Raw genomic sequence first — 27,873 nt, 5'->3', positions numbered from 1 at the left:
ACTCACCCTCCCCTCCCCCAGCCCCATCTGGTTTCTGTCTTTCTATGTCTCCTTTTCCTGGTGTCTCCGCCTCTCCAGATCCCTGTATCTCTCTCCATCTGTCTCAGGGTCTCTGTCGCAGCCTCCTTCTGTCCTGAGAGAAGGTCAGTGGAGAAGGGCCAGCTGCCCGGACCTGGGCTGACCTGCTGTCTGTGGGCAGGGCGGAGAATCGAGAGAGTGCAGGAGTGACCATCCAGTCTGCGGTTCTCAGCAGACTCCCTGGAGCGGGGAGCCCAAGCCTTCAGTGCCCTCGCACCCTTAGGAAATGAGACCCGGGTATCCCCAGTGTTGGGGTTTTGTTCTTTTTTTATTCCAACGGGGACTGGGGTGTGGCAGGGGGAGGGATGGGGGCCCAACTGACCCCCTCCCTGTGGGGGTCTCATAGAAATTCCGAGGTTTCTCCCCAAAAAAAAGAGAGAAAGAGAAGAGTCGAGGGGCACCAGGGGACACCCATCTGCCCAGAGGCCTCCCACTTCTCCAGAAGTGGGGAGGGCTGCGTTAAGTCTTGGGGAGCCCGAGCAGTCCCAGGATGGGGTTCTCCCCGCGAACTGCGTTCCGCTTCTGGGAACAGCCCCTGCAGTCCTCGGCCCCTGGAGTCCTCGGTTCCTGCGCTCCTCTTGTTCGCAGTGGGGGACGGAGTGTGGGCGTCCGCGGCACCCTCTGGCGAGTCCACTAGGGGGCGCAGGCAGGTTCCGGAGCCGAGCCTCAGACTTCACCGGGAACCGAAGGCAAAATCGCGGCGTCCGGCGCGCGGGGGCACAAGTCCCGTCCCTCGCCCACTAGGAAAGCGAGGGCGGCCGGGGCCTGGGGCGAGCCCAGTCCCTGGGGTCAGTCCGGGCGCCCGCCCGGCCCCGCCCGTGATCACTCGTGCTCGGCCAGCTCGCGGGGGCCGGCGGGGCCGGGCCGGGCCCGGGGCGGGCTGGTGGCTTCAGCGGGGCCGCCCAGGCCACGCGGGGGCGCGCCGGCTCCGGAGGCCCGCAGCGCCTGGATGCGTCGGCACTCCTGACAGACACGCACGTGGGTACAAGGGGTGGGGGCGGGGGGCCGGGCCCCGCCGGGCGGCCCCGGATCGTCCAGGAGGCGCTGGGGGCCCCCGTGCGCGCTGCCCGCATCCCCGCCCGCGCCGGCGGAGTAGAGCTTGCCGTTGCTGAGGCGCATCTCGCGGACGGCGCGTAGCGACAGCAGGGCCCGGCTCGGGCCTCCCGGGCGCCGGCGCCGGCGAGAACGCGACGTCTTGCGGCAGGACACCGCGTGCCGCAGCTCCTGTAGCATCTCCTGGCACACCGACACCTGGGGGCGGCGCGGGGCGCAGTGGTCACCATCTGCGACCTCCTTGCCGCCGCCCCTCCCCCCTCCTTTCCCCTCTGGTCCTCTCGGCAACCGTCTCCACACCCTCCTGCTCTCCCTGCCCCACCTCTGTGTTCACCTCTCTTTCTCTTTCCTGCATGCCCTTTCACCTCCTCTCTTCCTTCCACCCTTTCCTCATTTCCCGTTCTCTTCCCTCACAGTTCCCTGATTTCCCCGTGCTCTTCCTGTCTCGTCTCTCCACCTCTCAAGTCCTGTCTCTCCTCCACTTCTCGCTCCCGTCTCCCTTCTTCTTTGGATTTGTTCTGAAATCTGCCCTTCACCTCCGATCCACGCTCCTCTCTTCCTACTCTTTCCTCTTGCCTTTTCACTCGAAAGTTTCTAACTGCTTCTAGTCCTTCCCTCGTACTCGTTCTCCATCCTCGGCCACTGATTCATGCACGCACTATTGCCAGACGTAATTGCTGACCGCCTACTGTGTTCCAGGCACTGTTTCGGGCACTGGGGATACAGCAGAGAACAAAACAGACAGAAGTCCCTGCCCTCATGGAGGTTATATTCCAGTGTGCAGAGACAAAACATAAATATGTAAATATAAGTAGTATGTTAGATGGTGATGAGTGCTTTGGAGAAAAATTAAATTGGGAAAATAGGTGGGGGTGTGGGTGGGGAGTGATGCTGAATTTTGAGATGGGTCCTTAGGGGAGACTTATTGAGAAGAGGACCTGCAAGTAGACAAAGGCAGTGCGGGATGAGCTGCGTGGGGCCTGGCAGGAGGGAAGGCAGACAATTCAGCTGGATACAGGTGTGAGGTGCTGGAGGAATGTGGAGCAGGTCAGGGTGGCCAAGGTGCGGTGGGCAAAGGGGAGAGGGAGGAGATGAGGTCAGAGGAGCAATGGGGGCCGGCTTGTGTAAGGCCCAGAGGCCACTGTAAGGGTTTGGCTTTTACTCTGAGCCAGATGGGAGCCACTGGAGAGTTTTAAGCATAGGACTGCTGTGCTTTCACAGGATCACTCTGGAGCTGTGTTGAGAACAGACTGTAGGGAGGTCAAGGGCAAGAGCAGGGGGCCCACCAGGAAGCTGCTACGATCACCAGACAGGATATGGCGGTGGCTGGACCACAGTGGTGGTGGCCAAGGAGGTGAGAAGGGGTTGATTTCTGGGTATATTTCAAAGGTGGAGCCAACAGTTTTTGCTAAGAGATCAGATAGAGGGTGTGAGAAAGAGGGAGGAGTGAAGGGTGACTCCACATATTTTGGACTGAGCAACTGGAATGATGGCATTGCCTGATGGGTGGGCAGGAGCTCTGTGTTGGCCACATGACGTCACGCACTACCTGGTGGACATCCACGTGGAGATGTCAAGTATGGAGCTGAATTTACAAACCGTGGGTTCAGGGAGAGGTCCCTGTAAGGGATACACTTTGAGGGTTACGGTAGGCAGCCTCCAAGATCCTGCCCCTGGGGTGTTCACACCCTTGTGTACTCCCCTTTGCCTTTGTACGAGGTTCACTGTGTGACCAACAGAATAAGGCTAGGTCAGCTGACATTTTGGCTTCCTCCTGGCTCTCTCTTGCATCACTCACTCTGGGGAAACTCAGCTGCCACGGCATGAGGACACTCAAGCGGCCCTATGGAGAAGTCCCTGTGTGAGGAACTGAGGCCTCCTGCCAACTGCTATGTGAATGAGTGTATTTTTATTCTCTCTATCTTAGGATGTTTTGACATCTGAAACATCTTGCTAGCCAGGGAGAGACTGCCCTCCCAGAGCTAGCCAATTGTTAGGGATAGCAAAGGGCTGGGAACCTGCCTTTCACATGAAAACCAACCAATCCTGAGTCTATACACCCCCTTTTTCTGACTCTCACACACCAAGCCAATATTTCCCCTGCCCTAAATCAACCCAGGGCCGAGTACCAGACAATTAGAGACCACCCCTCTAGTCAAGAGCCTGCTGACAGTATTCACACTGCCCAGTCCTAAGCCATTTCCTTAGCTGCCTTGCCTTTCTCATGGAAACCCCAATACAGGCCCTGCCCTAGGTTTCTCTCTCCCTTCTTCTGCCTCCTGACCAAATCTGGTGCTTTCCTTGTGGCCCTATGTGGCGTGGTAGGCCCCCTCCTGTCAGGTAATGTAAGTAATAAACTCTTCTTTCACTGGCATTGGCCTCTTCTGCTCAGTCACTTCCATAAATTCAAACCCCACAGGTACATTTTGAGACAGTGAGCCATCCTGGAAGTGGATCCTCCAGCCCCAGTCGAGCCTCCAGACAACAGCAGCCCCAGCCAACATCATGACCATGACCTTACCAGAGACACTGAGCAGCCAGAACCACCCAGCTAAGCTGCTCCCAGATTCCTGACCTATGGACACTGTGAACTGATAGAAGTTTGCTGTTTTAAGTTGCTAAACTGGGGGATAATTTGTTACATGGCAAAGATAAATAATACAGGAGTCATCAGCATACAGATGGTCTTACAAACCATTTGGCTGGATGGGGTCACCAAGGGAATGGAGAAAGAGAAGAGAAGAAGTCCAAGGATCAAGCCCTAGGGCGCCCCAACAAAACAGTGCCAGAGGGGTAGGAGGAAAATGAGGCAGGAGCAGGGAAGAGAGGGTCGTGAGGAGAGAGTGATCGGCTGTGCTGAAGCCCACGGCTGCCTCATGATGATGAGGCCGGAGACTCAGGCGCTGGATTTCAGATGCGGAGGTCACTGGTGGCAAGACTGGCTTCAGAAGAGAGGTGGGGACAGAAGCTGGATGGGAGTGTGTCCAAGAATGAATGGGAAGACAGAAACTGGAAACAGCAGAGGGACACACCCTGTCAAGACTACAACAGAAGGGGAGAAATGGGGCGGTGACTAGGAGGGGAAAGGGGGTCCAGAGAGGGTTCCTTGAAGATGGGAGAAATGACAGCACGTCTGTATGCTGCCGGGCTTGATCCAGTAGAGGGAGAAAAGCAGATGATGCGGGAGGGAAGGAGAGAACAGCTGAGGAATGTCCTTGGGAAGGCAAGAGAGGAGGAGACGGGGCGCGTGTGGAGAAGCCTTAGCGAGGAGCGTGTATGTTCATCTGGAGTCACTAACGTGGCGAGTGGAGAAAGCATGAGGGTAGCTGGATGTAGAGGTGGGGCTCGGCATGCTTTCCGACTCCTCTGCTTTTCTCAGGCCAGTAGAAGCAAGGTCATGGGCTCAAAGCAAGGAGGGGAAGGAGGGGCTGGAGGCTGGCAGAGAGAGGGAAAGGTTGGAATCGTGGAGGAGCACGGGGGCCCGAGGGGTTAGCACTGGAGCAATATGGCTGGGTACCACCATGCCCGCGTATGGGCTGAGACCAGCCAGCAAGTCTGTCTTCCTGCTGTCGCATTCAGCTGCATTCTCCTTGCCCCTGTCTCTCCTCCTATTTCTTCTTGCTTTACCACCTCATTCTTTCCCCATATCCTTCTCTCTCTGCCCCTCCACACTCCTTCCCCTGCATCCTCATCTCTGCCTGCGCCCTCTTCCCCCTCTGTCCTTCCTCATGTCCATGGACCCTCTTTCCCATCTTCCGTCTGCTCTCACCTTTTTTTTCTGGCCGCACCGTGGCTTGTGGGATCTTAGTTCCCCCCACCAGCGATCGAACCTGGGCCCTCTGCAGTGACAGCACAGAGTCCTAACCTCTGGACCATCAGGGAGTTCCCTGCTCTCACCTCTTCATGGACCTCCTGGACCCCTGGAGTCGCTCCGATCCTCTCACGTCCCCAGCTCCCAGCCCCCCAACCCTCGCATTCCTCCAGTAACGGCTCCCAATGCCATAGTCTTCACACCCCCTGCCCCTGGGGTCCCACTTCTCCCCGCACACCCTTCGCCAGCCCCCTCACCTCTTCTGACTCTGCCGACCTCCGCGTGGACCATACGAATTCCATGACTGCCACGAAGACAGCAATGATGAGGCCACAGATGAGCACGACAAAAATGCCGCCGATGTTCTCCATGCCCAAGCCTGGGGGTGGAGGGGGAGAGCCAGGGGTCGGGCTGTGTGGGCCAGGGGAGGCAAGGGGCCTTTGGGAAGGGCACGGCGTGCAGGGATGGCTGACCTTTAGCTCGATGGTCCTCCTCCTTGGGGCACCGGCTCCCCTCCCACCACTTGCGCTTTAGGATCTCCAGCCGGTTGTTCTCCTGAAGCTGCAGAATGGCCAGTGTGATCTCATCCCGGAACGGGGAGCCTGGACCGGGCACACGGTGGGGTGGGCGGTCATCGGGACCCTGGAGCCCTGCCTGCCCAGACCCCAGAGGTTCCCTCCCCTCCGCAGCTCCTCTCCTCCCAGCTCTGCCGCATCCCCAGCATCTTCTGCTCGCCACCTCCCCTGTAACCACCCCCGGGCCGAGCCCCCACTTGCCACATTTGTCACCGTTCCCCTCTCCCTGTGGCCCCCCCCCTCACTCTCCCCCCGCCAGGCTCTTCTCAACACAGCAGCCAGAGGGACAATTTCAGAAACATAGCCATAGATCATGCCTCTCTGGTGCTTAAAACTCTCCAATGGCTCTGTTTGCAGCTAGAAAAAACAATGTTCAAATGTTCAACAAGATTCTGCATTCACTGGTCCCACCACCTGGGGCTCCCTTAGGACCTTTGCCTCTGCCTGGAATGTTCCTTCCCTCACTTCACTCAGGGCTCTGCTCACAGGGTGCCTCGGGGGCTCTTCTCTATTTAAAATGACAGCAAGGACCTCCCTCCCTGTCCATCTCTTCCCCTTATTTACTTCAGAGCAGCTGACACTACTTGACATCACATTATAAAGCTATGTGTTTATTGTCTGTCTGCACCCCTAGTAGACGGCTGGAGGTGGGGGCTGGGCAGCTAGCTCCCCGCTGTGGCATCCCAGCACCCAGAGCAGTCCTGACACACAGTAGGGCATCAGATCTGCCAAGTGAACGAATCCCCAGCCACACCTCTCCTCTGCGTGGCCCCAACCCTGGACCACCTCTCTCCTCTCTACCCTCAGATCCTCCCCTTAAACCATCCTTGGGCCCCAAACACCCCACCCATATCCTACCCTCTACTCATTTCTTCATTCACTACTATAATTCTTGAGCACCTACCAGGTGCCAGGAACTAGGGATACAGGCAAGTGGGGTGATTGGTATTTATCAGGCACTTACTATGTGCCAGACCCTTTGTCTACAGAAGTGTATTTAAGTCTCATGATAATCCTGTGAGGCACGTGTTACCTACCACCCTCATTATCTGCATGAAGCAGGTGACACTCTTGCCTGAGTCAGGGAGGAAGCTGGGATTTGCATCCAGGTTGTTGTGACTCCAGAGCCTGTCCCTCAAAGCACCAGGCTACACTGCTTCCCTGATACAGCACTGACCCTACCACAAAGCTGCTAAGATTTGGGGTAATTTGTTATGTAGTCATAGCTAAGAAATGCAGTGGTCATCAGAATATAGGTGGGTTTAAAAGCCAAAATGCCAAAATTTGGTGGCAAAATCGTTGGTGAGTTTCCAGCACCAAGCCCTGAAAAAGCATGTCCAAGTCCCCCTAGCAGATCCATCCATCATTCTTCCTCCCTCCCTCCTTCCCTCTCTCCCTCCCTTCCACCCATCCAGCAACATCCATTATGTTGCTGGAGCACCTGCTCTGAGCCAGGCTGTGGGTTTGGTGCAGAGGATATGAAGTAAATAAAACCAGGTCCTCACCCTCGAGGGGCCCTCGGACAAATGGGGGAAGGCAGCAAGCCTCACGGCTCACACGCACTGACTTGGGCACAGTCTCACCGGGTTCTCGCAACAGCCCTCCAGGGCTGGAGCTGATTGCTCCTAGGCTTGTTTATATGCAGGTGGAAGGTGCAGAGGCTCAGGGAGGTGGCATCACCTTCCCAAGGCCACACAGCTAGGAGGCCACACACAGCACGCCCAGCCTGCTCGGGAAGGGCCTGGCCTACTCCCTGGCCTGCTCACACAGCCTGGTTTCAGCTGCCTGGGGACCCACGGCCTCCCTCCCCGCCCCACTGCCGCCATACCCAGCGGCATGCCGATGCCGTAGCCCTTGGTGTCCAGGAGGCCCCCGATCTGGGTGAGGTTGCAGTTGAGGCGCCGGTGGTACTCATTCATGGTGGACTCGAGCAGGAAGGCATAGCGGGAGTTGAGGACGCGGGCGATGCCCTCCTCTGTGCTCTTGACAAACACGCTGGGCTGCTTCGACTGCATGTAGTTCCACATACGCTGGTACGTCTGGTACCGTGAATTCTGGGCAGAGGGCGCATGAGGGGAAGACAGGTGAGGGTCTCTCCACTCCTGCCTTTCCCCTGAGCCCTGTCCCCTGCCCTCTAGAAAGTCTCCCTCAACCCGAGAGAGCGGGGAGACCAGAGGAAGACAGGAAGAGCCAAAGACAGAGGAGAGACACAAGACAGACAGACTGCTCAAGGCCAGATCCAAGCCAACCCCACACCCACCAGCCCAGCGAGGATCCTGAGGACCGAAGGCTTGGGAAGAAGGGGCCACAGCCTGTTTTTCAACCCTTTTTCTCTCTTCCACCCCTGGGCCTCGGCTCGGCTTGACACCCAGCCCTGTCTTCCCAGTGTTCCCAGGCCTTATTCAGAGAAGCTGGGAGCAGATGCTCAACCATATCTACCCAGGGCCCAGCCTGCTGCAGGGAGACCTGCGTCCAAGCCAAACAGGACAGCTTACTTCCTACGGGCCCCTCGGGAACCTTCTGAGGAATGCACTGCCCCACCCTGAGCCGCTGTGCACGGCGGGGACCCCGAAACCAAGCCTGGGTGGCTCTGGGGACCCCACCTGAAAGAAGGTCATGGTGGAGCCAGCGTGGATGGTGCCGTACTCAATGTTGGTCTGGTCCGCCAGGTCGTCGGCCGACTCCACAGGCACCTCCATGCGCTGCACGGTGAGGAAGGCAGCCAGGTTGGCCGTGTAGGAGGAGATGATGATCAAGGTGAAGGCCCACCTGAGGGGTGGGAGGGGTGAGCTACAGGTTGGAGCCACCCCTGCCACCCTGCGCCTGTGGCCATGCGCCCCGTTGGTGGTGCCCCCCTCAGTGACCCCAGCATCTAGAAGGCTGACTGCTGACTAGTGGAGGGGCTGGGAGCATGGAATCTGGAGCCAGACTCCCTGGGTTTAAAAATTGCTTCCAGAGGGCTTCCCTGGTGGCGCAGTGGTTAAGAATCCGCCTGCCAATGCAGGGGACACGGGTTCGAGCCCTGGTCGGGGAAGATCGCACATGCCGCGGAGCAACTATGCCCGTGCGCCACAACTACTGAGCCTGCACTCTACAGCCCACAAGCCACAACTACTGAGCCTGCGCTCTAGAGCTCGTGAGCCACAACTACTGAAGCCCGCGTGCCTAGAGCCCGTGCACCGCAACAAAGAGTAGCCCCCGCTCGCCGCAACTAGGGAAAGCCCACGCGCAGCAACGAAGACCCAATGCAGCCAAAAATAAATAAATTAATAAATTAATTAATTAAAAGAAAAAAAAAAAAAACGTTGATTTCCAAGTCAGAGCTGTCCTGAACCATGACGAGACCTTGGGTGTGGCGGCAGGAAGCTATGGCCCGTGTGGACATGAGATGAGGGGCCCAGGAGGGGAGTTCTGGCCAAGCTGCTGCTATTCAGGTGGCGGCCAAGTCCCTAGGGCACTGGCACCCACCCCCACCGCCCTACCACCGGCCCTGGCTTGCTGAATCACCAGGCCGAGGTCACATCTAGAGATGAAGAAACATCTGTTGAATGACTGAATGTGGGGGAAGACTCGGGGTGGAGACAAGAGTGAGCCTGGAGTCAAAGGCACCAGTGAGAGAGGGGACATGACTGGGGGCTTCCTGGGTGACAGCGATGGGAAGGGGCAGAGAACACCCAGCTGGGGAAGAGGGTCCCTGACTGAGCAGCAGAAGGGATGGGCTGTAGAGAGTTGGTCACTGGTCCCCCACCTGACTGGGGGACTCGGCCAGATTTGTCACAGCGGGTCCCTTCATGCCCTCTCAGCCACCTCCTCACACATGCCTCCCTCTCGTGCCTGGCTGGAATGCGCCTCCCTCTCTTTGGCAGGCATGCCTCTGTTTGCATCTTCAGATGAAACAGCCTAGATGTCACCTCCTCAGAGGGGCCCTTCCTGAGCACCCTCATTCTCTACTGTTCTCTTTCACTGCACCCTGTTTGGTTCTTCAATAGCACAGTTTTACATACATCTGATACATCATTATATTAAAAATGTTGGGCTTCCCTGGTGGCGCAGTGGTTGAGAGTCCGCCTGCCAATGCAGCGGACACAGGTTCAATCACTGGTCTGGGAAGATCCCACATACCGCGGAGCAACTCAGCCCGTGCGCCACAACTACTGAAGCCCGCGTGCCTAGAGCCTGTGCTCTGCAACAAGAGAAGCCACCACAATGAGAAGCCCGCGCACCACAACGAAGAGTAGCCCCCGCTCTCTGCGGCTAGAGAAAGCCCTTGCACAGCAATGAAGACCCAACACAGCCAAAAATAAAAACAAATAAATAAATAAATTTATTTTTATTTTATTTTTTTTTTTTTTAAGGATTTTCTTATTTATTTATTTATTTATTTATTTATTTTTGGCTGTGTTGGGTCTTCGGTTCGTGCGAGGGCTTTCTCCAGTTGCGGCAAGCGGGGGCCACTCTTCATCGCGGTGCGCGGGCCTTTCTCTATCGCGGCCCCTCCCGTCGCGGGGCACAGGCTCCAGACGCGCAGGCTCAGCAATTGTGGCTCACGGGCCCAGCTGCTCCGTGGCATGTGGGATCTTCCCAGACCAGGGCTCGAACCCGTGTCCCCTGCATTAGCAGGCAGATTCTCAACCACTGCGCCACCAGGGAAGCCCAATAAATTTATTTTTTAAAAAATGTTAATAAAGTTCAGTCGGGGTGTGCGGTAGGCAGAAGAAAGGGTTGCCCCCCAAAGGTGTCTACCTGCTCACCCCTGGAACTTGTGAGTATGTTCCCTCACAGGGTAAAAGGGTCTTTGCAGATATGATTAAGTTAAGAGTTAAGAGTCTTGAGATGTGGAGATTAGCCTGGATTATCCTGTTGGGCCCATGGAATCACAAGGGTCCTTATGCGGAAGAAGGAGGTCAGAGTCAGAGAGAGAGATTTGAAGACCTTATGCTGTTGGCTTTGAAGATGGAGGAAGGGACCACAAGCCCAGGAACGCAGGCAGCTTCTAAAAGCTGGAAAAGGCAAGGAAATGGATTCTCCCCCAAAGCCTCCAGAAGAACTGGCCCTGCCAACACCTTGATTTTAGCACAGTCATATCTATTTTGCACTTCTGACCTCCAGAACTATAAGAGAATAAATTTATGTTGTTTTTAAGCCACAAAGTTTGTGGTAATTTGTTGCAGCAGCAACAGGAAATGCATACAGGATATAACTCCTGACATGATGCCAATTCCAAAATGTTTAAAAAGAAAAAAAATCATCAAGATTCAAAAGTTTAAGGACTTCCCTGGTGGTCCAGTGGTTAGGACTCCGAGCTTCCACTGCAGGGGGCACAGTTTCAATCCCTGGTCGGGTAACTAAGATCCCACATGCCATGCGGCGCATCCAGAAAATTTTAAAAATTAAAGAAAAAAAAAGTTTCAAAGCCCTGCTGCAACTAAGGAGCTCTGGAGCTGCAACTAAGGAGCCCTGGAGCCGCAACTAAGGAGCCCGCCTGGTACAACTAAGACCTGGTGCAACCAAAACAAAACAAAAAAAGTTTCAAAGCCAATGGACCAAGCAAATTGCAAACAACTGCCAGATGGTAGTTAGCCTCGCTTAGCTGGGAAAGAGAAAAACCTGCCACCATTATGGTTAGTCTTGAACAAACAAGTTTTGAATCAAACAATATCTTCGGGACATATTCTTGGCATAAAATATGATGTCCTTGTGTTGATTTATCTGTTTATTCTCAGTTCCTTTGCCTCTTGAGGACAGATTTTCCACCTGAGTGCCTGGCACATGGAAGGGCCTGAGAAGCATCTCTTGCTGAATGACTACTGAGCATGGATTCTGACTGATGGGGAGGAGGCCCAATGCCTCGGTTTGCCCTGGAGAGGTACCCAGGGCCTATGGGATGGGTGGCACTGGGGCGGAAGGCTGGCTCGGCCCAGCCCTGCCTCCAGCCAAATGCATGCTCTTTAGCAAACCACTTCCTCTCTCTGGGTCTCGGTCTTCTAATCCATAAAACCAGAGAATATTCCTTGTCCTAAGCATGCTCCTCGGCTTTCCGTGGTTCTAATGAGGAAAAGGAGCTGAGAAGAGTTATATGAACTGCAGCCAAGCCCAGCTGCTATTTCAAAGATAGGGTGGCAAATGTGAGTGCTTATGGAAGCCAGGCCAGAAAGTGACCGAAGGGGGACTTCCCTGGCGGCGCAGTGGTTAAGAATCCGCCTGCCAATGCAGGGGACACGGGTTCGAGCCCTGGTCAGGGAAGATCCCACAGGCCGTGGAGCAACTAAGCCCGTGTGTCACAACTACTGAGCCCGCGCTCTAGAGCCCTCGAGCCACAACTACTGAGCCCGTGCACCACAACTACTGAAGCCTGCGCGCCTAGAGCCCGTGCTCCACAACAAGAGAAGCCACCATGATGAGAAGCCCGCGCACCGCAGTGAAGAGTAGCCCCCGCTCACCTCAACTAGAGAAAAGCTCGTGCACAGCAACAAAGAGCTAATGCAGACAAAAAATAAAAATTTTTTTTAAAAAAAGTGACTGAAGGAGGGAGAGAGGACTGAGGCCAGTGGAACAGGCATCGACGCCAGGTGGGAACGCCAGCCAAGCACTACCAGATCTCCCAAATCTTTGAGAAAAGTGAGAAATCTGAATTTGGGGAGTTCCCTGGTGGCCTAGTGGTTAGGATTCCGGGCTTTCACTGCTGTGCCCCGGAACAAAGATCCCACAAGCCACGCAGCGTGGCCAAAACAAAACAAAAAGAGACATCTGAATTTGTAAGTGAATTTACCCAATTTTTAAATGCCAACTAATTCAAAAAATTTTAAACTATGGGCCAGACATCACCAGTTGTCAGTGTCTGCTCTCTGACACATAGGTTCTTGGAGCTTGTCTTGGAGGCAAAATAAGTTCCGTTCAAAATAAGTTACTGGGTCTGGGTAATTCCCTGGGGGTCCAGTGGTTGGGACTTGGTGCTTTCACTGCTGAGGGTCCGAGTTCAATCCCTGGTCAAGGAACTAAGATCCCACAAGCCACGTGAGGTGTGGCCAAAAAAAAAAAAAAGAAAAAATGTTACGGGATCTGCATGGGACTTTGAGGGAGCAGGTGTCCCTGTCTGGGCCTCAGCCTCAGCCTCTGGACAGTGAAGGCTGTCCTGGCTCAAGGATTCTAGTGTCTCTGTGACTGCCCGGGCAATGTCCGAGACAGCAGTAACAATGCCAATACTGTCCTGATTATAACCCCTCAGGTCAGCAGAAGCACTTTCCCATCCCTTAGCCACACTGAATCCTGACAACCTGAGACATGGGCATTTTTATCCCCATTTTTCAGATGAGGAGACCCAAGGTCACACAGCCAGTGAGTGGCAGAGCTGGGGCTCAGCTGCCCCCACCCCATTCCCTGTCACACAGCTGGCGTGGGGAACGGGAATGGGCCCAGGCGTCAGAAGCCCCCCCGCCCCCAACCCCCGCCAACCCCAGTTGGGGCAGACAGGCAGCCTCTCACCAGACTCCGCTGACGCAGCGTGTGGACAGCGCCCGGGGCATGATCTCCGAGCCCTGCTGCATGAAGCCCCCCACGGGGAACCAGAGGCTGTTGCCCAGCGTGTACTGATTCTCCAGGATGTGGGGACGTGCCCGCAGGCACGGGTGCGGGTTATACCACTCGTAGGGGCTCAGCCTGTGGAGAGACACGGGGAATGGGGAGAAAAAGGAGAGGAACAGAGGAAAGAGAGAGCCACCGTGATCAGAAGAGATGGGGGGACAAAAACGGAGGGGAAGAGAGACAGAGATGGACAGAGAGAGACACACACACACACAGAGAAACAGAGACAGTGCGGGCAAAAGGGGAGGGGGGACAGAAAGAATGGGAAGGGGAGAGGCCCAGAGAGAACCACAGAGCAAAAGTCAGAACCACCAGAAGGAAATACAGAGACAGGGCCAGAAAGGGAGAAGGGAGGGTGCAGGGAATCCAAGGCCCCAAGTGGAGGCCGAGGATGGTCCAGACAGATGACAGAAAGGTCAGGCATGGAGACCCCAGCTCGTGCTTCCTCCCCGCCCTCTCCTTCCCAGGCAGCAGGTAGTGGACTCACCTGGCGGCCAGGAACAGGACGCAGCTGACAGCCAGGTAGGCAAGAAGCATGAATAGCCACACAGCAGGGGAGAAGGGGTCCAGGAAGGAGAAGTAGCCAGGCTTGCGGCCCTGGTGGGAGAGGGAGTGAGAGCCAGAGCCACACAGACCTGAGCCCCTCCCCCAGCCCCGGGGCCCGTGAGCCCCACCGGCCCATCCGAGGTCCAGCCCACAGCCTCTGCCTCCCTTGGGTGTCCGGCCCCAGCGCCAGCCCCCACCCCCGCCTCCATGTCTCCAGGGGGACCGTACCATGTGCACGCGGTAGAGGATGCTGATTCCCAGGGTCATGAAGGGTTTGGAAAAGTCGATGACCTTCTCCCGCTCAGCTGTGATGGTGAACGCAGCCACAGCCAGGTCTGCCTTCTGCTGGAGGGGAAGCGGGCCAGGGGCAGATGGGCGGGCCAGGGAGACAGATGGGCAGTTAGAGAGAACGCACTGAGGGAGCGACTTAGAATATCAGAAGCTGAGAGAGAGGCAAAGAGAGAGGGCAGCAGAAGGAGCCAGGGGATCGGCTCCAAGAGTGCACCTCGGGCCTCCAGTCGGACCCTTGTCATCTCACGTCTGCTGTAAGCGGCTCCTGTGGCCTCCTTCCTGCCCGGCTGCCCTGCCTCATCCAATCTCTCCCACTCCCCAGTCAAGTTCATCATTAAGACCCTGCTTTATAAAACCTACCACTGACCCCCACCACTCCCACCATGCCGGGGTCCTGAAGAGAGAGCCTGAGATTGGGGTTGAGATGCCTGGACGCTGACCCACTCAGGACCCTCTTGGAGCCTTGGTTTTCTCTTCTGTATGAACAATTAACAGGTAACATTTATCAAGCGCTTACTATGTGCCAGGCTCCAAGCTAGATGCCACTTTATATAGATTATCTTGTATAATCCTCTTAACAGCTCCCTGAGGGCCAGTACTAGACCCATTTTATAGAAGGGGAAACTGAGGCTCAGAGAGGCAAAGGCACTAGGGAGTAAAGGCAGGGGCTGGGGACCATAAAGCAGAGACATGACCTCCACTCTCCTGCCCCTGGCAGACACCAGGGACCTAGATGTGTGCATGAAGCCACCCCTGACACACAGGACCACGCCTGGCTCAGTTGAGATAATGACCTCAGGAGAAGCTGCATGTGGTCTTGAGTCGGGGAGGGGTGGCTGGGGTCCAGGTCTGAAGTGGTGAAGGGTGGGTAGTGGGTGGGGTATGGCGGACAAAAGGGAGTGTGTTGGGGTCTGGCTGACACGCTGGAATGCCTGATGCAAAGGGGCCATCTCGCTCTTGCCCACGTGGATATCAGGCAGTCATTAGCTGTGGGCAGGACACAGGCTGGGAAAAAACCTGGCACTTCACACACACATACACACACACACACTGCACACGTGAGCACTACACGGTCAGGTCTACACCACCAACATGTGCACACCATGCCATATCCACACATGCGTGCCCAGACACAGGCTGACCCAGTGACATACTGTCCACGTGGACTCAGGCAGACAAACACGTGCCCTGTACACAAGCGTAGGGAGGAGCGATGACATCGTGGGGGGCATTCCCTAGAGGCACAGCGCACACGCGAACACGTGGCCTCACGTGTGCACATACATGACAGAGTGGGCAGGGCGCTGGGAAGGGCCAGGGGTGGGAGTAGGGAGCCCTGGCTCTGCCCCAAGCTCACTGGGTGACCAGGGGCAGGGGCTTCCATGTCTCTAGACCTCAGTTTGGTCCTCTGTAAAATTGGGGGGGGTGGGTGGTGAGCGAGATGTCTCCTGGGTTTGGGACCCGGCTCCGAGGATGCTCTTTCCAGGCATACTGATTCCATCGCCCAGGGCTCAACTGGGCCCCAGCACCGACTCCAAATTCAAGTAGAGTCCTCCCCCGCTGGGGCTGAAACAAGAGTCAAGGTCCCGGATCACTGGCCTGGGAGGAGGGACACACGCACCCCCCGCAAGGGGCTGAGACTGAGAGGTAATACAGACTGGGACAGAACTGGGGTGGGAAGAGAGGGCACAGGCCCCAAAGATACTGCAAAGAGAGGTGGCACAGGCTGAAAACAAAACCAAGGTCAGGGAGAGATCACGTGGACCCAAAATGAAATCCAGGCTCTAGGAGAGAAGAGATCTGAAAGACAATTCGATGTCAGGGAAAGAGGACAGACCCAGAAGATTAACCAAGAGTAGAGAGAGACGGCACAGGTGAAACAACTACGGCAGGGTGAGAGAGAGACGGCACGTCCCCAAGGCAGAATCCAGAGGCGGCCATGTGTGGCAAGGGCCCAGAACACACCGGATTCAGAGCATACCCCTGGGAATTCCTGGGTGTTGAGAGTAAGGAGTGGGTTCCCCCCCCTTTTTTTTGGCCACACCCCATGGCTTGTGGGATCTTAGTTCCCCAACCAGGGATCGAACCCGCGCCCTCAGCAGTGAAAGAGCAGCGTCCCAACCACTGGACCACCAAGGAATTCCCGGTTTTCTCCTTTCTTGTGCACTTGCCGCTCTCATGACTAATATGTGAATCGTTGGGAACAATGTTAGCTAATACAGGGATCTTTATTTTTATGCACCCACAGGAGGTCTGTCCTGGCAAAGACCCCCCACGATAACCCATCAGCCTCCTCACTGGCCCCCTGCCTCTGCTCATAACAACCCCCCATCCAAAATGATAGTCACCTGTTTAAAAACTCTTGGGTGGATTTCCCACTGCACCTAAGACAGTGTCCAGGGTGGCTGGAGCAGAAAGGGTTGGGGGGGGTGGGAAATGCAGCAGAGTGGGAACCAGAGCCCTGCAGGGCCTTGCAGGCCAGGGGAAGGGGGCCAGATTCTACCCCAAGGGCAACAGAGGACATCACATCAGAGGGTGTGAGCAGCGGGGGATAACGTGATCTGGCCGCCCTGAGAACAGACCACAGGGGCAAGAGTGGAAGCCGACTAAAGATGTCCACAGAGATGCTGGGGGCGGGGCTAAGTGGAGGTGGAGAGGAGGTTGTCCGATTTGAGATGAATTCCGAATGGAGGACAGACAGATCCTTAAATGCTGCAAGTTCTTCTAGATTCCTCTCAGAGTCTTTGGAACCCCTGCCCCCTTTCCACCTCCTCCTCCTCCCCCTTCATTTCCCAAAAGGGACACCTGTTCCTTAGAGAAGACTTCCCTCCCCAAGGGAACCCTGACAGTTTAATCTTTGGGATGAAATCAGGAAGAATCCAAATGATAAGCCACCTGTAGAAATGACAGGGGGATTGTCTAAATGCCTAAAAACCAACCAAAGCACTGGTGACTGTCCCTCTGCCCCAGCCCGCCCTGTACACCAGCTCTGTGCAAACCATCTGTGCTGTGCTATCAGCTCCCTGACAGGCTCTGCCGATAGGGGGCACTAGAGGAAGGCTGCAAGACTGGAGGAAGGAGAGTTACCTGCTCCTTCTGGTCTACTCTCGGGTCCCCAGCCTTTCTGCACCAAAGGCAGCAGCATTTCTTCCACAGGACAGCGGACAAATTCAGTCTGCAGCTTCCCAACGCTTGCAGAACCAGCCTCGCCGAGCCTTTCCTGGGGCACCAGCACCAGCTGGCGAGTGCCCCCTCCTCGGGGTCTGAGTTTCCGCCCCACAGAGCCCTTCCTCTAAGTTTCCGAGTTTCAGCTCTTCTCTGCTCCTTCAGAGCTTGAGACAGAGCCACTTCCTGCCTTGCTACCTCCTTGATGCCTGAGAGAGAGCAAGGGTGTGTAAACTATGGCCCTCAGGCCAAGTCTAGACCATCTGCCCGATTTTGTAAATAAAGTTTTATTGGAACACAGCCAGACGCACTTGTTTAGGTATTGTCTACAACTGCTTTCCATACAATGGAAGAGTTGAGTAGTGACAAGATGACCTGGAAGACGGAAATATTTACATCTGGCCCCTTGCAGAAAAACTGCTGATTCCTGCCTTGGACTTCAACTTTTACCCTCTCAGTTAACTAGTTAGCAACTTTATTCCTAGTAAATAATTCTCTTCATTCAAATATCTGGGGACTTCCCCGGTGGTCCAGTGGTTAAGAATCTGCCTTCCAATGCAGGGGATGCGGGTTTGATCCCTGGTCAGGGAACTAAGATCCCACGTGCCACGGGGCAACTAAGCCCACGTGCCACAACTACTGAGGCTGTGTGCCACAACTAGAGAGAAGCCCACGGGCCGCAACGAGGAGCCTATACGCTGCAGCGGAGAATCCTGCATGCCGCAACAAAGATCCCGCATGCTGCAACTAAGACCCGACGCAGCCAAAATTAAATAAATTAATAAATATTTTTTAAAACCCCACAAATATCTGGAGTGATTAGTTTCCTGGTAGACCCCTGACTGATGCAAAAATGACAATACCCAGGTCACATGAGCGCTCAGGTCACAGGGTCACTCAATGTCCATGGGCGGGTGTTCAGCGTCTAGCAGGGCCCGGTAATGAGCGGTTTCTCAAAAGGAGAATAGTATCTGCAGAAAACAGCATGATTTGCTTCAAAACCCTAGAGGTCTGCATGCGAGTCACCTCTTGGTGCCTGCTTCCCTATTTGCCACCAGCACGCTACACTTCCCGGGATCTGCGGGGTCATCAGGCCCAGGTGGCAGATCAGCTTGCATGAAGCCAGGACCTGCTGCAGAGCTTTTGCATGCTCTGGGCCTCCCTCAAAATGAAAAGCCTTACAGGTTGTTTGGTAAAGGGATTAAAGCAGCACACACAAGTTATACCCAGGTATAAGTTGTTGCTCAAAGCCAAAAAACCCACCAAATGTCCGCAATACCAGACAAACAGCAAAGGTCTGAGTTTCAGCTCTATTGGGACCCTCATCTGAGTTTCTAAGGTTTAATCTTTCCAACTTCTTCCCCTTTCCCCTGAGCCCTCGGGGTAGTGGCTGCTTCCTCCAGCTGCTACCTTCAGGATCCATTAGCTTTATTTTTACTCTTTCAGTTAGTGGGTTAACAGCTTTACATCTAGTTAACAATTCTTTTTTTTTTTTTTTGGTTGCGCTGCGTGGCTTGCGGAATCTTAGTTCCCTGATCAGGGGCTGAACCCGGGACCTCAGCAGTGAAAGCATGGAGTCCTAACCACTGGACCGCCAGGGAATCCCTAGTTAACAATTCTTTGTATTAAATTCTCTCTGTTCAAATAGCTGATAAGAGGAGAAATCCTGGGGCTTCCCTGGTGGCGCAGTGGTTGAGAATCCGCCTGCCAATGCAGGGGACATGGGTTCGAGCCCTGGTCTGAGAAGATTCCACATGCTGCGGAGCAACAGAGCCCGTGAGCCACAACTACTGAGCCTGCGCGTCTGGAGCCTGGGCTCCGCAACAAGAGAAGCCGCGATAGTGAGAGGCCCGCGCACGGGGATGAAGAGTGGCCCCTGCTCGCCGCAACTAGAGAAAGCCCTCGCACAGAAACGAAGACCCAACACAGCCAAAAATAAATAAATTAATTAATTAATTATTTTTTAAAAAGAGTAGCGATTAAAAATACAGATTTTCTATTAAAAAAAAAAAAAAAAAAGAGGGGAAATCCCTGGCGGTCCAGTGGTTAAGACTCTGAACTTCCACTGCAGGGGGCACGGTTCGATCCCTGGTCAGGGAACTAAGATCCCACATGCCTCGAGGTGCAGCCAAAAAAACCAAAAAAACAAAACAAAACAAACAAACAAACAAAAATAGCTGATATGATTCTGTTCAAGTAACTGGTGCTGTTTTGTCTCCAGATTGGACACTGACTGACTGATATCAGCCGTGGGTTTATTGCCAACCTCCTCACTAAATGTTATTTCAGGCTCATAAGATCTAATCAGCAAAATGTTGCCAGTGTGATGGACCAGCGTCAAGAGACCAAATTCTCGGTGTTCTATATCGGGGTCCCCAACCCCCAGGCCGTGGACCGGTACCGGTCCACAGCCTGTTAGGAACCGGGCCGTACAGCAGGAGGTGAGCGGCGGGCGAGCGAGTGAAGCTTCATCTGCCGCTGCCCATGGCTCCCCATCGCTCGCATTATCTCCTGAACCATCCCCCTGACCCGCCCCCTGCCAGTCTGTGGAAAATTTGTCTTCCACGAAACCAGTCCCTGGTGCCAAAAAGGTTGGGGACCGCTGGTCTACATGATGGCAGAAAGCAAGAGAGTTGATGTCAGCCTGAGGCAAGACTGAAGGTTTATACTCCTGGCTTCTGGTGGTCCTTAGAAAGTGGTATGGAGAAAAAAGCATTTGCTAGGTCAGTAGCTCACACCAGCTGCCAACGGCTGTGTTGACTTGCTCCAGGAAAGATACTTCATTTGGGCCAGCATCTGCGATTGGAGTCACCACCTGATTGCATTTACAAGAATCCACAGTCATTCTCCAAGATCCATCTGCCTTCTGCACAGGCCAAACAGGCCAGTTGAACAGGGATGAGATCACTACCCCTGCTTCTTTCAAGCCATTAATGGTGGCACTAATCTCTGCAATTCCTCCAAAGGATGTAGAATTGCTTTTGGATTACTATCCTGGGAAACAGGGGGAGTTCTAGGGGCTTCCACTGGCTCTCTCTACCGTAATGGCCCTGACTCCACGGGTCAGAAAGCTTATTCCAATTATACAACCAGGACCTGGAAAAACACAGAGTGAGTCCAAGGGCCTATCAGGCCCACTCTGAGTGGAACTTGGGCTCAGACTCCATTTATCACTTGGCCACATAAGCCCTACTGTGGTCCATCAGACAAAGCAGGAAAAATCAAAATGACTTGCCATCTATGAAAATGACAGGAGGTTGTCTGAATATCTAAAAATCCATCAAAAGCCTCAGTGCCAAGAAGGAGCCTGTATAGAAACTGGTGTTAAAAAAGAAAAAAAAAAAAAAAGAAACTGATGTAGTCTTTCTGGAAAGCAGTTCAACAGTATATAACAAAAGCCATACGAAGGGTTTTCCTCTTTCACCTGGTAATTCTATTGAGATTCAATCCTAATCAGCTACAATGCAAGCCAAGCTTTCGTGCATAAAGATGTTTGCTTATGGTTGTTTATAGCAGCACAAACAAACATCTAAAAATACCTGGAAACAACTAAATATAAAAAATGCTTCAATAAATTACAGTACATCCACATGGGAGTTAATATGCAGCCATGTGACATTCTGTTTAGGTTAAAACAATGAGATATTTTTAGCTTTTCAGATTGGCAAAGGTTTTTTTAAAAGATTGATAATACCTATTGTTGGCAAGAGTGTGGAAAATTTGACATTCTCATGCACTTTTGGTGGGAATATAAATTGGTGGAACCTTTTTGAAGGGCCATTTGGCAGTATATACTTAAAAAACATTCATACCCTTTGAACCTCCACCACTTGGAACTTATCCCTCAGGAATACCCCCACCAATCCAATTGATGGTAGCACTGTCTATGCCTGCAAAAACTGGAAACCACCCAAATATCCATCAATAGTGGACAAGTTAAATAAATAATTCATGCTCAGTCACACAAGGAAACCCTTTTGTCTCCCCCTTGAATTTCAAATAGGCATCTCAAACGACCCACGCCCAGAGATAACTCTTTTTTTTTTTTTTTTTTTTAATTAATTTATTTATTTATTTATTTTTGGCTGTGTTGGGTCTTCGTTTCTGTGCAAGGGCTTTCTCTAGTTGTGGAGAGCGGGGGCCACTCTTCATCGCGGTGCGCGGGCCTCTCACTATCGCGGCCTCTCTTGTTGCGGAGCACAGGCTCCAGACACGCAGGCTCAGTAATTGTGGCTCACGGGCCCAGTCGCTCCGCGGCATGTGGGATCCTCCCAGACCAGGGCTCGAACCCGCGTCCTCTGCATTGGCAGGCAGATTCTCAACCACTGCGCCACCAGGGAAGCCCCAGAGATAACTCTTATCCCCCCGACCCCCGACCCCACCAAGCTGCTCCTCCTATGCCCTCCCCATGGTGGAACCTGGCCTTGCCATTTGTCCAGCTGCTTAGCCAAACCCTGAGTCACTCTTGATTCCTCTCACCCTCTGGCACACATCCCACCTGGTGGTACACCTGACACAGCTACCACTCGAGCACAAGCCAGCATCTTCTCTCTTCCACACTTTCCAATGGCCTCTGAGATTGACCACTTTGTCTCTACTCTTGGTCCACTACAGTTATTTCTCAGCAGCCAGAGTAATCATTTTTAAATGATTTTGAAATTAAATCAAGGTCATATATCCATACAATGGAATAGTAGTCAGCCCTAAAAAGGCAGTACTCATCATTTTACAATGTGGATGAACCTCAAGCACATCATGCTGTGTGAGAAGCCAGACACAACAGGCCACATATTGGCTGATTCCATTTATATGAAATGTCTAGAATAAGTAAATCCACGGAGACAGAGAGCGGAGTGTTGGTTGCCAGGAGCTGGGGAAGGTGGGAATTGGGAGTGACTGCTTAATGGGTTCAGGTTTTCTTTGGGGGTCATGAAAATGTCTTGGAACTAGATAGAGGTGATGGTTGCACAATACTGTGAATATACTAAATGCCATTGAATTTGGTTAATTTTATGTTATATGAATTTCACCTCAATAAAAAAAAAGAATAAACAAATTACATCATGGCACGTTCCCTGCTTAAAACCTTCCAGTGACTTCATAACACAATAAAAATAACATCCAAGAAGGAGAAAGGGGACTTCCCTGGTGGCACAGTGGTTAAGAATCTGCCTGCCAGTGCAGGGGACACAGGTTCAAGCCCTGGTCCGGGAAGATCCCACATGCTGTGGAGCAACTAAGCCCGTGCACCACAACTACTGAGCCTGCGCTCTAGAGCCCGAGAGCCACAACTACTGAGACGGCATGCCACAACTACTGAAGCCCGCGCGCCTAGAGCCCGTGCTCTGCAACAAGAGAAGCCACCACAGTAAGAAGCACCGCAACGAAGAGTAGCCCCCTCTCTCTGCAACTAGAGAAAGCTCACACGCAGCAACGAGGACTTAACGCAGCCAAAAATAAATAAATAGATAAATAAATAAATAAAAACAAAAAAGGAGGAAAAAAAAGAGGGTGTGGATTCCCTGGCCGTCCAGTGGTTGGGACTCGGTGCTTTCAATTCTGGGGCCCGGCTTCCATCCCAGGTCGGGTAACTAGGATCCTGCAAGTCACTTGGCTCGGTCAAAAAGAAAACAACAACAAGAACATCCAAACTCCTTACCTGCAAGACCCGGGTGACTCAGACTCTGTTCTGGGACCTCCAGCTTCCCCCTCACCCACTCCCCACAAAACTCTGTGAGGGAGGGAACATCGTTCCCACTTCAAGAGGGGAAGCTAGTTCAGAGAGATGAAGTGGCTTGCCAGGGACCACACGGGAAAGCAGGCAACCTGAAGCTGGCTCTGTCTGGCGTCTAACCAGCTCACAGCTGTAGTGGACACCGTGGTGGCCGCCCAGACCCTCCTTCCGGATCAGCACTCACGGCCCCAGGTGTTGGTGGCTGATTGCTCTGTAGGTGGAAGAACCCATTTGCCCCAGGTCCTGCCCCTCCCCGAGGACAGCCCTCATCCAATGACGTGTCGGTGGGGGGCATAAAAGCCTTCCCCCTTACCTCAGGGGGATGTCTTTGATGGCCGTCCCAGCTCCAGAGCTGCCCGTGGGACGGCTGAGGCCCAGCCATGACTGCAGCACAGCTCAACTCCTCCCTCTGCCCAAGCCTGCTCCTCCACTCCCTGCTTTCCGAGGGCACCCCACACACCTCCTGCCTGCTAATCTCCACCTCGGAATCTGCTTCCCGGAAACCCGACCTAAGATATCTGCCCTGTCCTTAAGGGCCAGACCGGAGGGCCCCCGGGGGTGACAGCTCTAAAGCCTGTGAGCGATAGGTCGGACTTGCCTCGTACAAAGATCCTACTGGAGGACAAACTGGAGTGGAGAGAGATGGGAGGCCAGGAGGCCCATGAGGAGGCTGGTGAGAGGGGCGGGGCCTGAAATCACAGCACGGCAGTGATGGCAGGGAGAAAGGTAATTCCAGCAGTGGCCACTGGGTGGAATAAACGGACCATAATTCCAGACTGGCCTACAAGCCCTGAGCCTGGCCCGGGGGTCGGGGGGTGGGGTGGAGGTGGCTGGGGGGATGCTGGTGCCCTGGGCTGTCTTCCATCTGGAAGTCACTTGTCAGCTCTGGGCCAGCCTGCTGGGGTGCCAGCCCTGGCTCTGCCTGTCACTAGCCGTGTGGCCTGGACAGTATCTTGGTGCCTTACTCTGTCCATTAGAGAAAACTGGGCAAACCCCAGGCCTTCCTCAGGGGGTGCCCGTGGGGAGTCAAGGAGTTAACACAAGTTCATACAGTTCGGACAGAGCCTGGCACGGCGTGGGCATCACCTTGACCACTCTAGGCTTCCCAAGTACCTGCTGGGTGTCTGGAAAGGACACAGGCCTTGGGTCCGTCACACCTGGCTGCAGCCCTGCGTGTTGGGGGCAAGTCCCTTCACTACTGAGCCCCTGATCTCACATCGGTAGGAGGGCAGTGGTCCTCTGGGCCAGGAAGGATTGTTAGAAGAATTAAGGAACACTTGAAAAGTTCCTGGCACGTGGCGTGAAGTCCACAAACGTCAGCTGCTGCTGCCGTGAGGACGGTGCTGAGTATCTGTGCGAAGCTCAGTGTACTTGGCCATCCCACAGCAGGCAGCTGAGCCTTGGAGAGGCCAAACTCCGCCCATCCTTTGCACTCTCAAGTCTGCTCCTCCTCCAGTGTTCTCTCCCTAAATGTCATCACCATCGCCCAGCTGCCCAAGCCAGAAACAGAAGGAACGCTCACGTCCTCTCTCCTCCGCCCCCGCCACAGGCGGTCACCAAGTCCTGGCCCTCTCCAGCCTCCCCTGACCTTCCCGCAGGCCATCCAGCAGCCCCCGATGATTCTGTTTCCTCATTTGAGCCAGCTCAGCCCTTTGTGTGCAGGGGGTGCATCCCATGGACCTCTGGCTGCGGGTCAAAGTCTTTAACCCTAAGAGCAAGGCCAGGCCAGGCCACTGAATCCCCAGGGTGTATCACAGGGCCTGGTATACAGTAGGCACTCAATAAATACTAGCTGGCTGGAGGACGGACGAACTCATGAATGTATGTACGTGCTGGCAGGAATAACACTAAAAATGATCGAAAGAGAGCACAGGCACACAGCACCCACTACCTGCCCGGCCCTGTTCCACGCCCCTACGTGGATTAACTCATTTCATGCTCACAACAGCCCTATGCACTAGCATTTGTTATTTCCCCAGTTTTACAGGGTGGTTACGTAATTCACCCAAGGTCACACAGCAAATGCTCAGCAGAGATTCAAACGGGACTCAGGACCACAAGAGCAGTAACCAATGAGAAAAGCTCCTAGCCCTGCTATGCTCACCCCAGGCACCTTCACACCAAGTCCTAAGGGAAGGCTCGAGGCACAGGGAGTTAAGACTCTTGCCCAAGGTCATACAGCTGTAAATAGGACTTCTTTGTTGATGAATAAACAGATGTCCAGTTGAATAAACAGATGTCCAGTTGACGGTGACTTTGGTTGGGGAGGGCTGCTCTCCTGGAGTCTTATTTCTGGGGGCCCTGATGAACAGAAGTTCTGAGCTTACGAGACTGGGGACCAAGCTATGGCAATGAGGTCACAGGGAAGCCTGCCAGCGAGGTGGGCGTCCGGCCACCAGCTCCTGCCTCCTATCTCCTCAGGCCCTGGCTTCAGACTCTTGAACCCACCCAGGGCAGAAGCTTTCAACCAGCTTGCTGCCTGTAGGGCAGTGCCTCGGGCCTGCCAGCTGGGTGGGGTGAGGGAGACCGAGCCACCAGAACCCGGGGGACATTCCGACCTCTGTCTCCCCCAGAGCAGCTCTGCTTTGTCCAGGGCCCTGAGGGCACTTTCAAATGGAAAAAAGGCTCTGCAGTCAAAACAACTTTTGAAAATCAGTGCCTTACAGGGTAAACATCCTTGTCAGGCAAAGTGGCCTTTTTGAGTCTCTCCTGGTGACATTCAGGGGCTCAGGAGGGTGAGAGTCTCTGACGCTGTCAGCCAAGTCCAATGTCAAGGCCACCTTGACCGTTTGTGGCCACAGGTCCCTGCTCCACACACCTGCCCTGGACGTGCCCCTAAGCTGGGGGCCTGTTTGTCTTTTTTGGGCATTCGCCCACAGGGCTTCTCATGACTAGAATAAAAAGAAGAAGCACCTATGACAAGCAACGTGTGCAGCGTGTCTGTAACCTTACTACAGACCTGTCAGGTATCATTATCCCCATCCTAGGGAGGGGAAACTGAGCTTCCAAGGAAAGAAATGACTCACCCCAGCACTCAAAACCCAGGTTGGTCTGACTCCAAAATATTTTTTCCGCTGCACCCCTGCCTACCACCCCCCACACCACTGCCTCTTGCCCTCCTCACCTACATTCAAATCCTGCCCACACTCAGGGCCCGGCTGCTCTTCTAAAATGCCCCACACCCAACTCGTTCTTACTCATGTTCCCACCCCAGCCCCCGCTGTTTGTAAATGCCATCAAACACGTTGCCCTTCTCCCATACCCCCCTTCACCCTGCTGACTCCTTCACACTCTTTGGGAATCTGCTTGGGCGTCGCCTCTTCTGGGAAGCCCTCCCTGGATGCCTGGCTGGGTCAGGAGCCTCTGGGTCCCTCCGCTGAGTTTTCCCCATCAGCCAATGGCTCTGTCTTGTGGTCATTTGCTTTTCTGCATCTCAATGGGACCCTAAGTTGCTGGGAGCAGGGTCCAGGTCCCCTGTGCTCACCACTATATCCCGCGCCAGCATGGTGCAAGGCACACACTAGGTGCTCAATAAACACCTACTGAATGCGTGGCCTTGTGAGCGCAATAGGCAGCCTCCACGTCCACCTCCTGGCAGGTGCTGGGCACAGCGCACGTGAGGCGCCGTCCCGGCCGCCTAGCCCTATCCCTGCCTCTCACAGGAAGCCTTCTCCACCTCCTCCACGTCTGTCCAATTCCCAGTCCACGTCTCTTTCACTCACTCAACACATCTTCGAGCACCGACTAAGCCAAGGTGGCGTGAGGGAAGCATTTGAAAGCGGAACACGGGAAGGGATGCATCGCCCTTCTTCCCCACTGTGCCCGCCCCGTGGTGCTCACCAGCCACAGGGACACAGCACACCATCGGCTCCTGCCCCTTGTATGCACCAGGCTGGTTCTGAGGCACCACTGGCTGCCCGCCTGCCCGCCCACCCGCCCGCCCTTGCTCACCCGACCCACGGCCCCTTCCTCAGCCCCAGCCCCGCCGTACCCGGTTGATGAGCTCGCCGACCATGCCCGTCCAGGAGCCGTTGGGCTCGGGCGCCCCGTACAGCCCGTCCTCCACCAACCGCAGGCGGTAGCGGAAGCGCAGCAGCTCGGCCAGCTCCCGCAGCATGTCCACGCAGAAGCCCTCAAAGCGTTCGTTCCCGGACAGGGCCTGGAAGTTGGGCCGGCGCATGACGTACGGGTTCTCCTGGGGAAGCAGGAGAGAAGGGGGGGTGGTGGTCAGAGACTGGGGCATCTGGGGTCTGGGTCGTGGGTCCCAGGGCCCAGGCTGCAGCCAGATCAGGAACCTGCTCGCAGAGTGGAGATGACGGAGTCCTTGCCTTCATCCCCTGCTTACAAATGCTCAGAGTCGGCGGTGGGGGTGGGCGGGGGGGCGGGGGCATGTAAATTAGGAGGCTGGGATTAACATATACACACTGCTGTATATAAAATAGATAACCAACAAGGGCCTACTGTATGGCGCAGGGAACTCTACTCATATTTTGTAATAACCTATAAGGGAAAAGAATCTGAAAAAGAATATACGTATATATACATACATATATATGTATAACCTGAAACTAACAACACTGTAAATCAACTATACTTCAATTTAAAAACTAAAACTAAAGATAACTACCAAAACAAAAACAAATACTCAGAGCCAGGGAAAAAGCACAGGGACCTTGCCAGGCCCCAGCAGATCGCAGGAAACTGGTTTGATCTCCAACAGACAACCTCATCTCAAGCTCAAATGGCTACAAGGGAGGCAGGTAACTTGAGTGAATCAGACTGGATGGAGATCGTGCCAAACTTTCAGACTTTTGGCTAAAACCCGCAGTAAGATATATATTTTACTTGTAATCCAAGTCATACACATATGTCTATGTGCTCACAGTTGCACACATGTAACCAGACTTAGTTCCACAAAGCAGTCCTTTCCCTTACGACTATGGCAGAATACCCTGCTATTTTCCATCCTGCTCTACTTCATTTTTCCACACAACCAATAACGACCCATTAAACTGACTTCATGAGCCACCAAGGGATCA

The 27,873-nt window shown here is 54.2% G+C and overlaps 1 protein-coding gene across 3 annotated transcripts in view; it reads right to left on the bottom strand.

Moving 5' to 3' along the window:
• Window positions 1-360: 360 nt before the first annotated feature.
• The window catches only part of GRIK5 (glutamate ionotropic receptor kainate type subunit 5), a 51,760-nt gene continuing 24,247 nt past the window's right edge, over window positions 361-27,873 (bottom strand). For 2 of the 3 annotated variants that reach the window (XM_057535045.1, XM_057535047.1), the window contains 9 exons: window positions 26,826-27,029; window positions 13,873-13,989; window positions 13,586-13,695; window positions 13,000-13,173; window positions 8,121-8,286; window positions 7,346-7,571; window positions 5,416-5,544; window positions 5,200-5,321; window positions 361-1,329 (listed from right to left, as the gene is read on the bottom strand). In XM_057535045.1, coding sequence (XP_057391028.1) covers window positions 901-1,329; window positions 5,200-5,321; window positions 5,416-5,544; window positions 7,346-7,571; window positions 8,121-8,286; window positions 13,000-13,173; window positions 13,586-13,695; window positions 13,873-13,989; window positions 26,826-27,029 — 1,677 coding nt within the window. In that variant the 3' untranslated portion in view covers window positions 361-900. The remainder of the gene's footprint in view (window positions 1,330-5,199; window positions 5,322-5,415; window positions 5,545-7,345; window positions 7,572-8,120; window positions 8,287-12,999; window positions 13,174-13,585; window positions 13,696-13,872; window positions 13,990-26,825; window positions 27,030-27,873) is intronic. The other variant, XM_057535046.1, reaches the window with a different exon arrangement.

Source organism: Balaenoptera acutorostrata, chromosome 19, assembly GCF_949987535.1.
Source record: "Balaenoptera acutorostrata chromosome 19, mBalAcu1.1, whole genome shotgun sequence".
NCBI lineage: Eukaryota > Metazoa > Chordata > Mammalia > Artiodactyla > Balaenopteridae > Balaenoptera > Balaenoptera acutorostrata.
Note: the sequence above shows the minus strand (reverse complement) of the source record. Positions and strands in the feature narration are given on the sequence as shown.